The sequence below is a fragment of the Dendrobates tinctorius genome, unplaced genomic scaffold, assembly GCF_039654945.1.
Source record: "Dendrobates tinctorius isolate UK_male_01 unplaced genomic scaffold, ASM3965494v1 ptg000044l, whole genome shotgun sequence".
In the NCBI taxonomy this organism is placed as follows: Eukaryota; Metazoa; Chordata; class Amphibia; order Anura; family Dendrobatidae; genus Dendrobates; species Dendrobates tinctorius.
In genome coordinates, this window is record NW_027361712.1 from 19,567,448 (window position 1) to 19,578,275 (window position 10,828).

Genomic DNA, 10,828 nt, shown 5'->3' on the forward strand with positions numbered 1-10,828 from the left:
GATGACTGTTATTTGGGTGATTTGTGATAGGTTCTCTAAGATGGTTCATCTTGTACCACTCCCTAAGTTGCCGTCTTCCTCTGAATTGGTGCCCCTGTTTTTACAACAGGTGGTTCGCTTGCACGGGATTCCTGAGAACATTGTGTCTGACAGAGGAGTCCAGTTTGTGTCTAGATTTTGGAGAACTTTCTGTTCCAAGCTGGGAATTCAGTTGTCCTTCTCCTCTGCTTATCACCCTCAGACCAATGGGCAGACAGAGAGAACAAACCAGACCTTGGAGTCATATTTGAGATGTTTTATTTCTGCTGATCAGGATGATTGGGTTTCATTTTTGCCCTTGGCCGAATTTGCTTTAAATAATAGAGCTAGTTCTGCCACTTTGATGTCACCTTTTTTTTGTAACATTGGGTTTCATCCTCGATTTTCTTCAGGGCAAGTGGAGCCCTCTGCCTGCCCAGGTGTTGACACTGTGGTGGAGAGAATGCACCAGATCTGGGACCAAGTGGTGGATAAGTTATCTCTCTCCCAGGAAAAGGCCCATCGGTTTTCCACCCGACATAGGACCAATGGTCCCCAGTTTAAGGTTGGTGATATGGTGTGGTTATCATCAAAAAATATTGCTATGAAGGTGGCTTCTCCTAAGTTTAAACCTAGATTTATTGGACCTTACAAGATTTTGGAGATTATTAATCCGGTCTCTTTTCGTTTGGCTCTTCCTGTCACATTTAAAATCCATAATGTGTTCCATAAATCTTTGTTGAAGAGGTTTGTTGAACCTGTTGTTCCGGGGGTGGCACCTCCAGACCCTGTATTGGTTGAAGGTAACATGGAATATGAGGTAGAGAAAGTTCTGGATTCCCGTCTGGCTAGACGAAGACTCCAGTATTTGGTTAAGTGGAGGGGTTATGGTCAGGAGGATAATTCCTGGGTCTCTGCCTCTGATATTCATGCCAAAAGATTGGTGCGTGCCTTTCATCGGGCTCACCCTGATCGCCCTGGTGGCGTGGTTGAGGGTTCGGTGACCCCTCCTCAAGGGGGAGGTACTGTTGTGAGTTCATTTTCCCCTTCACTACTGAGGCCCGAGGAACTCCCTCTTCTCGTAGAGAAAGGTAGTGAGCCTGATTGTCAAACACCTGGGTCTGATCATGATGACTGGCTGAGTGGAGTTACTGACTGGATATAAGGCTGCCGACGCCCTTTTTCCCTGCGGGTGATTTCTCTGTGGACTTCTAGGAAACCAGTCTGATTCCTGCTCCTCTAAAGCTAAGATTTCTGCTTTGCCTTTTTGCATTAGTGTTTTGTTTTCCCTGCTTTTCTGGATTCTGCCATTCCCTGCTGGGGTGAGCAGAATCTCCTTTTGCCTGTTGCTCTGTCTTCAGAATATTCCTGAGTACTGACATAGCCTTTTTTGAAGCCTAGCGTCTTCAGGGTCTTTTTTACTGTCAGTTTGTTGGTTCTTATTTTCATAGGGTTTTTCACGGATTGCAGACAGCAGCCTTCCTGTCCTTTCCTTTCTAAATTAGTTTGGGCCCCATCTTTGCTCAGTCTATCTTTCTGTCTCTGTTTTGTTCTTTCTTCTTGCTTCACCGTCATTATATGTGGGGGCTGCCTTTTGCTTTGGGGTCTGCTCTAGGGCAGTTTAGATTTCCCTTTCTGTCTTTAGGCTATGTAGTCCTCCGGCTGTGATCGAGGGGCCTAGGGCATCGTAGGAGCCCCCCACGGCTACTGCTAGTTGTGTTGATAGGTTCAGGGGTCTGCAATCCGATAGCTGCCAACCTCTCTGATTTTCTGGACTTAGCTAGCATTTCTATTTTTGCCTCCTACGGTGACTCAATCATAACAGTTGGGGAAGGAGAAGGCGGAAGACCAGCCTGTGGTTGCTGCTGGCTACTTTGCCCAACATCGCCCTGTGTGGGGGCATACAGTTGCCCATGATGTGGGTAATGTACTGCCTCCTGGGATTGCTGTGGGTACTGGCCATAGTGAGACTGAAGAGGGGCATCTTGTTGGGTCTGGTAGGCCCGTGTCTTATACCCACCAATATATCCATGTCGTCCCCAACCAGGTTGGGACCAGCCTCCAACACTGAGTGGGAACAAGTGGCCATATTGGTGAGGTTGGCTAGAGGCAGACATATGTGGCTGCTGTTGGGAAGGCTGGGTAGGGGGAGGAAGGGGGTGAGGTGTAGGCCCACGTATTTGAGGATCCTCAGAGCCTGCTTGAGCAAGCATGTGTGTGGGGTGTCTAAGTCGCATTAGATTTCTGGGTGAAAGCTGCCACCTCTCCAGATATTCAAATAATTCATATGGGGTATTGGTGTGTGTGCAAGCATCGAGCAGGATCTGAAAACATCCTCGAATATGGAGCCTCACCTCACGGGAAAGGGCACAAAGGTAAAGGGCCAGGCTTCGCGAGTATGCCTCCTCGCCATCATCAGTATTGACTCTAGCCAAATAGTTGAGGACCCCAGTGTCCACATTTGTACGTGTATCCTGGGCAGGGATCTGGCGCCTTCATCTTCCTCGCCGGGATGGTCCAGCAGGCTGTGGTGAGGCCCGGATCTGGCCAGTTGGGCTGCTGCTCATGTTGCCCTGCTCCTCCAGTATGGCTGATGGTGCAGTAGCAGACGGTCCTGGTTGTGGATGTTGTCCTGGTGGTGGGGTTTGTGGCACAGGCACTGGGTTTTCCTGCGAGGATTCTTCACTCATGCTTCTTGTAGGGGGAGAAGATGGGCCAGCCACCTCATCCCCTACAGGATCAATGATGGGCTCTGTATCTGAGCCAGTTCCTCTCTCCGTAAGGTTGGAGTGAGTTCTGTTATGAAATAGAACAGAGCCAAAAAATAATCAATATTTTTGGCCCTGTAAAGTATCTGTGTAATGTGGTGTGAGGTATCTACTTACGGTCTCAGATCCAGAATAGGGGCGAGGAAGGAGAGGCGGTCATAATAAATGTATTTCCGCTTTAGGTGGCCCGCATCACCACTCCTGGACCGCTGCTGACGTTCCCACCTGTATTGGTCGCGGATGCTGCGCCACCGTCTCATCACATCTTCCACTGCAATGTGACAGGAAATATTTTCAATTTCACATATTTGATATGTCACATTTGCTACCAGTAGCCTAGGCATGTGGCCTTCTGGGGTGTGCTTTCTACAAAGGGTGGCATATATAATTGGGGCATCCAGGCCAGTTACACAGGGTCACAGTAGTTCATGTATCAAGTAACTACACTTACTAACTTGGTAGGCTAGGAGGATGAGGAGCTTGTGGCCTGGGACAAATTAGAGCAGTGTTAAACCATGGGTCACATCAAAATCTATCCGCCTCATGAGTAAAAAAGTAGAAGCACAGGAAGGGGGGGGGGGGCTGATTCTATATGCATTTTTTGATGTGAGGTAATTTTACACAGTTTTTGGGTTGTACTTACTCAGTTGCTGCTGCTCCTCACGTGGCCGATCACCAAAATCGTGGAACATCTGGCGACATATGTGCCTCCATGACGCCTCCTTTCTTGCCCGGTTGGCATAATGGGCATCACGTTGGTCCCAGTTTTCTGGCCGCTCCTGCACTAATACAATCAGCATCTCCACATTGAGGAAATATGGCGCCATGACGCTGATGTACTCCGTGGAGGCGTACTTCCTGGATGTCTGGAGCGCTTTTTGAGTTCATTTGCATGTCTAAGCTTCCTGATGATGGATTGGCCCATTTCCTGTCACCTGCCAAAAGACCTGCGTATTTCTCGCAAGTCACACGTGTGTTCCATGTTTACTCTGTATTTTTAGCGCACCCATAGACTTGCATTGGCGTACTACGGGCGTAGTACGCTGACAATCGCAGCATGCTGCGATTGGCACGGACCGTAGAATACGGACGAGAAATATACGGCTGTTGGGAGCTGCCCCATAGAGAATCATTTGTCCGTGTGTAATGCGTGCTTTTAATGCCTCTCACTCGTCCGTATTCCTCTCTAGTGTGACCCCGGCCTTAGACTTTTCCTCTGATTGTTCCACTCCTGGTTTTGGCTTACACATACTGAGGTAAAATACTGACCAAATACTGAGCGTGTGAATGTGGCCTAATGAGACGTTTTCCTGTGAATGTAAAATGCACTTCCTATAGCAGTCTCTATTTGTACATCCTTATATCATTTAATAGAGACACAAGAATACAATCAGTTCACCTGTCCTGGTGCACGGCAAAGCGCTCTATGACGTCCATGTAGAAGCCTGCACTGTCTTCCAGTTCTATTTAAGATGTAGTGCCGGCTTCTACTTGGATCTTCTTATAATCTTATATAGTTTGCAGATTTGTTTTACTTTGATGCCGCAAACTACTTACCCACACAGCTGCAGCACTGGTCCCATAGATTCCCAAGACACAGCATGCAATCCTGACAGCAGGGACAATCATCTTCTTTCATGTTGCACTGACAGAGCTCCTGAGGAGAGACCATTTAGGATCAGACTGCTCTATCCGCAATATAATGCTGCAATGTCCGGACGGACTGCAGGTCTCTGGACCCAAACGAACAGCCTCCTATATGCCTGTGAGAGTGTTTGGGGCAGGAATCTCATTGTCAACCAGGACATTGTAGTCCATACACATAATGTGGACTTGAGAATTTAGCCTAAAGCCCCATTCACACATCCGATTATCATGTCCTTGTGCTTTCTGATAGCACACAGACTCATTATAGTTAGTAGTTTTTTTTCATTATCCGTTATGTTTGCATCCCCGTGGCTTCATGTCTCACGGCTGTTTGTTAGGGAATCCCTGCAAGTGTTGCGACTGTCGAACAGCCGCGACACAGGCAGTCGCGGGGACTCAAACATATTATTAGAGCACACCGAAGATGCTCTATTAGCACTCGAGCATATGCTCAGATAACACCTTATCTTGGCACACTCGCTCATCACTAGATGTCATATCAACTGTACGGTGCAATGTGTAGGTGTCCTAATATTTTTATCCGTATAGTATATATCCATATATATATTTTTTTTAATTATCATAAGACCAATTTAACACAAGCATACTGTATGTACATTTCTGTACTCATTCTGTGCCTATCAAGTCAGCATTTGTGGACATAACATGGATGCAGTAATGTTCTTATTATGCCCTTGTAAAATTGGCCTAATAATGACTAGGATGCAATAGAATATTAATATTGGAAAACACAACCAGCTGTTCATCCCTCCCACCCATTATCTTACCTGCAAGAGGCATTTGCTGACATCACTTGCACATAGAGCTTTGTTGCAACCAGCTACTGATGCAATCAGAGTGCCGTACATTGTGGCCAATATGAGCCCTGTCAGATGCCATGATATAACCTATCCAAAATAAAACACATCATCACCATCATAACTCCAGAAATGTGTAACTGTCCCCTCATATAACTAAGTATATCTACATTATATATACTATTCATGTTACTTGTAGCCACAACATGTTTCCTTCCTTATGCGATAAATGAAAAGTATGCTAATTGGAGGTAGATGTGCACATTGTGCGGGTATTAATGCGGGTATTACATGCTTTGCTACTTAAACTACAGGGGACAAATTTGGACACTCTTGTTCAAGCAATGGTTTTCCTTACTCTTACTGGAATGTGCACATTGTAGACTTAAACAAAAGGCAGCAAAATAACATGTATGGAAACAAGGAGTGAAGAAACACATAGCAATCTAGCCAGAATATGTATTATCTCTTGCATTTCTCAAAGTACCCTCATTTTATACCGTATTTTACACCCTTGGATTTCTCTTAAGCTGCTCGAACGGGTAAACACCTGGAATGACTTTCAGTGAACAGGTATGCAAAGAATTCATTTGTGAAATTACAGGCCTTCAGAAAATTCAGATCTGTTTTATAGAGGCAGTATTGGTACACAGTTCCAAACAGTGCTGAGCCATATTCCACACCTGTCCCAAGCCAAAATGTGGAAGAAGTCACTCCACTAAGTAAAGAGAAATGACAGTCCATCATTACTTTAGGAAATGAAGGTCTGTCAATCTTCTGGAAATTTTCTAGAATCTTGTAGTCACAAAAACCATTGATCACTATTATGAAACTGGTTTTCATGAGGATGACTGCAGGAAAAGATTATCATGAATTACCTCTGCTGCAGAGGATATGTTCATCGGAGTTATCAACCTCAGAAACTGCAAATTAACAGCACCTGAGATAAGGATCCTCATAAACTATACACAAATATCAAGTTATCTCCTCATCAACTCTCCAAAGGAAACTGCAAGAAGCAGGTCTTTATGGTCAAGTTGTTGCAAAGAAGCAACTACCGAGGAAAGCATCACTGGCCTTATATGGCAAGAACCACTCAATTAAGTAAAGAGAAATTAGCCATCATAACTTTAAGACATGAAGATCAGTCAATCTGGAAAATTTCTAGAAACTATAAGGTATCCACAAGTGCAGTCATGAAATCCATCAATCGCTATGATGAAACTGGCTCTCATGTGAAACGTCGGAAGTGCAGACTGTGAGCCCTCGTGGGCAGGGTCCCCTCTCCTTCTGTACTTGTGTGTCCCTTGTCTTACACATGTTTATTATACTTGTCTATATTTCCCCTTTTCACATGTAAAGCGCCATGGAATAAATGGCACTATATAAATGCATAATAATAATAATAATAATAATAATAATAATAATAAAGTGCGATGATGTCACTGCATTGTGCTGCTAACATCCATTAAGAGACCAGATAGAAGAGGAGACACACTGAGGAAGAAGAGGAGCCTGGATAAGGTGAGTATAAGGATTTTTTTTATTTTTGGGGGCTGTGGGGGACCAGCATGCTGTTTGGGGGATCATCATACTATATGATCGGCTGTGTAGTGGACCATCATACTATATAGGGGGCTGTTTCGGTGACCATCATATTATATGGGGGGCTGTGGGGTGGACCACCATACTATGTAGGGTGTTGCTTGGGAGGACATCATACAATATGGAGGGTTGTGGGGTGGACCATAATACTATATAGGGTGTTGTTGGGTGGAACATCATACTAGATGGGCGGCTGTTGGGCGGACCATTTTACTATATAGGGGTGTGAAGAAACCAGATTATATCCTAATTACCCAGACAACTATTTTTAGCAAACCAAGAGGAATATGCTGTTATCTATACTTTTGTTTGTGTAAGCCTGGTATATTGACTTGTAAGCTGATATTTGATAACATAGTGTGCTCTCATCCTTGATGAATAGTGAGGTCTACTGATATGCTAATTATACATTGTCTAGCTCAGATAGTTTGTTTATTTTTTAAAACAGAGGAAAATCTATGCAAATAGATTACATAATCAAAGAAGGTGACTTGACCATCACCATTCTTTCCCTTATTTGTGAGGTTGGACTGAAGGGTAAATCTAAAAATAGGTTTCATGTGTCTATATAAAGAGTGAGAGTCAGCCAGAGATTCTGCTAAGACACCCAAAGGACAAGAGACAGGACAGCGCCAATATCATGGCTCCATCCAGAGGGACATGGATCTGTCATTCTACAGAAAAACAACCTAGGGGTTTTCGGCTCTGATTGGAAGAATACAGATCTGTTCCATTGACCATTACTGAACCATAGATAGGTTTGGAGGCCAGGATTAGGACCCGTTGGTCACCTTGCTCCATGGATATGTTCAGAGAAGCCAGGTTGTGATTCTCGGATCATCTGGCCTTGTACCTTGTATGGACTCAATGAACTGTCATCTTCCTATGTTTGTCGTTACCTCTTCTCTGTGTGTGCCACAGGTGGGGTAGTGACCCTGGAAAATCTGAAGTCACAGCTATTATCCAGGCGAGTCAGCGGAAGGGTGAGACTCCGTAATGTGCACCATCTTGGGTACTGTGCTGGGACTGTTCTATGTATTATCCGCCTGTTTTGTAATTTTCACGTCACTTTCTCCCATTGCCAAAATAGGAGATGCTTTGGGCGAAATGGGGGGTGATGCCAGAGCTTGTCTAAGTCATGAGGAGCTGTTACTCCAGTCAGAGGCTGGAGTAAGGTTTCTGGTGTGGCGTACATCATTCATCAGATGCCCGATTCAGAAAGAGGCGTACCACTCTTCATGAATCAGGAGCATCAGACTCCACCACACCCCCTCATCAAGACCAGTGAGTAAGTCAAAGGATCTTGATAAATTGGGGCCATAGTTTTTTTTCCATGAGTCCGAATTTGAGATTTTTCCTGATGGATGGTTTCAATATGTGTGGTGTAGATCAGGAATTATGGCTGGTGAAGTGTGAAGGCGAGGCGCTTTGCTGGTGACATTGTTAGTGGATTATTTCAAATTCAAGGCACACTTACCCAGCATGGCTACCATGTTGTCTGCAATGACTTGCCATCCCATCAGGTTTGCGGATAGTGGAATCATTATTACTTGCCACAGGACAATGAGCAAAAACATTGTCTTAAGCTGACGTTTTCATTATTTTTCATTGTATTCTTTGATTGTCATATTAATGAGCTGTATAAAATCTCTGTGTAGTGCCATAGTGTTATCCATGTGACTTGCTTTTTTATGTATATTTGTTTGTTTTTTTGCTAAACTCCAATACAATTACCAGGTGTTAACTGAATGATTTTTTGACAAGCATTTTCTCTAGAAAAATATACCGATTAGGTATACATTTTCTTCTTTTTCCTGCAAAGTGTCTGATGAAGGTCAAATTTATAGGACGGACGTGTCAACTATATTATTTGCATTGCCTTACAATAAAATTGGACTTTTTTTTCACATTGGAGTGCGGAGAACATTTTTATGTTTAATGACCAAAAATTGCTGCTTGTCAATTCTTTTTGCAGATTTATACTGTGCAGTTCACTTTGCAATACACATGCGAAACAAAATCTGCATGTAACACATTCCAGACTTTTTGTTGATCTAAGACAAAATCCAAAACTGATGTTTTTTTCCTTCACGTTTGGACACCCAAATAGTGGTTGGAGGAAAATAAATATACAGACCACAAACAGAATGATAATCAGTAATGAAGTTACCACATTTTACTTTTTCTCTGCTCATATTTATATTTTGGGTTCACTTTTGTGAAGGGGTCTTTCATTCTGAAATTAGAGTTGCCGTATGTCTAGTTTTCCAGTACATGAATATCAATTTTTGTTATCATATCCAGCATATAAATTAGAGTAAATTCTATAGCTTTTTGGAATTCTACGATTATTAGTGGGACTTTAAGTAACACATAATTGATCTTTTGGGAAGGCTGATATGCAACCCTAAATAAAAGCATGACTAAAACAAGGAATTCAGGGCGAAAAACCCCAAATACACAGCAGTATAAGCAGCAGCAAACAAGTGTGGGCCAGGCCAGTAATGGACGTACTCGTAGGATCCAACTCCAATAGCTACACCTTACCTTCAAGTCCATGTTCACCTACAATCCTATGGCCAAAACCAGTGTTTCTTCTTAGTGTCTGCTTTTTGTGGAGTGCTGTATGGAAGGACTGTGTGTGGCAGAGGAGACTGGTTTGTAAGAAAAGGGGGAAGTGTGATGAGTTTAAGGAAAAGAGTGGGGGCCTGAGAGCGAAGGAGGGTGGTAAGAAGGAGAGGGAAGGCTGCAACTTCTATGGGGAGTCAAAAGAAAAACATGTGGAAAAGATTATAATTTGGAGTGGAGCCAAGATAAAATGTAGAGCTGAAGGTAGAGAGGAAACAGCCACAGGGGGAGGGTTAATCAATGGGAATGAGTGAAGAACACTTAGGGAGACATGAGTGGATGGAAAATGTGGTGCTTTTTACGTTCAAGATCCTAGATCCTCTCATCCTCCACATATATCCATAGACACAAGGTTTGCCGTGCCTTTTAACTACACCAGTCCAACATAGGATTATTTGCCAGGCCTGTCATCTGTGGTGGAAAATATGTTTTATCCAAACACCCTTATTATTTATTGCCACAGAGTATGTCATTACTTGGACGACAAGGTGATGAGCAAACAGATTAGCTCAGGGTAACATCCTCCGATGCTCAGGATTTAGGTAAACTTTCCTCATAACATATTCCTGTAATTTCCAGTACCATATTTATAAGCAGCTTCAGCAGTGTGGTTGCATATACCAGAGATTGTAGACAAGTAAAAGGCTAAGGCCATCTGGATATCCGTGCTTTACTCCTGTACAAACAGCATTTCATTAAGTTACGTAACGAACAGTGTAGGTCTCTTCACTTTACGCCTCAGTGCACCTGGTCTAGTGTTGTGGTTTGTTTCTGATCTTCGGATCTCATGTCTATCATTTCTGGAGCTGTACATCATTTTGATAGAAAAAAAATTGCTGGAATCTGTAACAGAGGCTCCATGACATAATAAGAAGAATGATCACACCAAACGGGATTTGGATACTTTACTCCACAGTCCTGGTCATACGTCAACAGATATTGCATTTTATTAAGTCAGTAATGATAAGGCAACTTGAAGGCCTCCGAGGTGGAAAAACTATTTATACATGCTTCTTTCATAACCCAAGAATGATTGCAGTATTATAAGGAGTATGTGCCAACCTGAACAAAGGTTAGAGTGCTGAGATTGGAGATTACAGCTGAAGATTACAGTCAGTTACACATCACGCAAGACGGATTCACCAGCAAAACTATAATATCCCATTCCTTTAGTAATTCTGAATCCTACATTGTTACAAATAGCATGGAGTGCTCTGCTTCTCGTTGAGATAGAGTTTGTCTCCCTTGATAATAGACAGGATTTAATTCACATATCCATGTAAAAGAAATGGTCTGTTTGCCACCATTTCTTATTGATGGTCCCCAATATCAGAATACATGGAG

The 10,828-nt window shown here is 43.3% G+C and overlaps 1 protein-coding gene across 1 annotated transcript in view; it reads right to left on the bottom strand.

Annotated features, from left to right (window-relative positions):
- Positions 1-10,679, bottom strand: part of LOC141089102 (twisted gastrulation protein homolog 1-A-like) — a 50,749-nt gene extending 40,070 nt beyond the window's left edge. The window contains exons 1-3 of the mRNA XM_073575390.1: positions 9,404-10,679; positions 5,222-5,341; positions 4,344-4,443 (exon numbers count right to left, since the gene is read on the bottom strand). Of these exons, the coding sequence (XP_073431491.1) occupies positions 4,344-4,443; positions 5,222-5,341; positions 9,404-9,415 (232 nt within the window). The 5' untranslated portion in view covers positions 9,416-10,679. The remainder of the gene's footprint in view (positions 1-4,343; positions 4,444-5,221; positions 5,342-9,403) is intronic.
- Between the last annotated feature and the right edge of the window lie 149 nt (positions 10,680-10,828).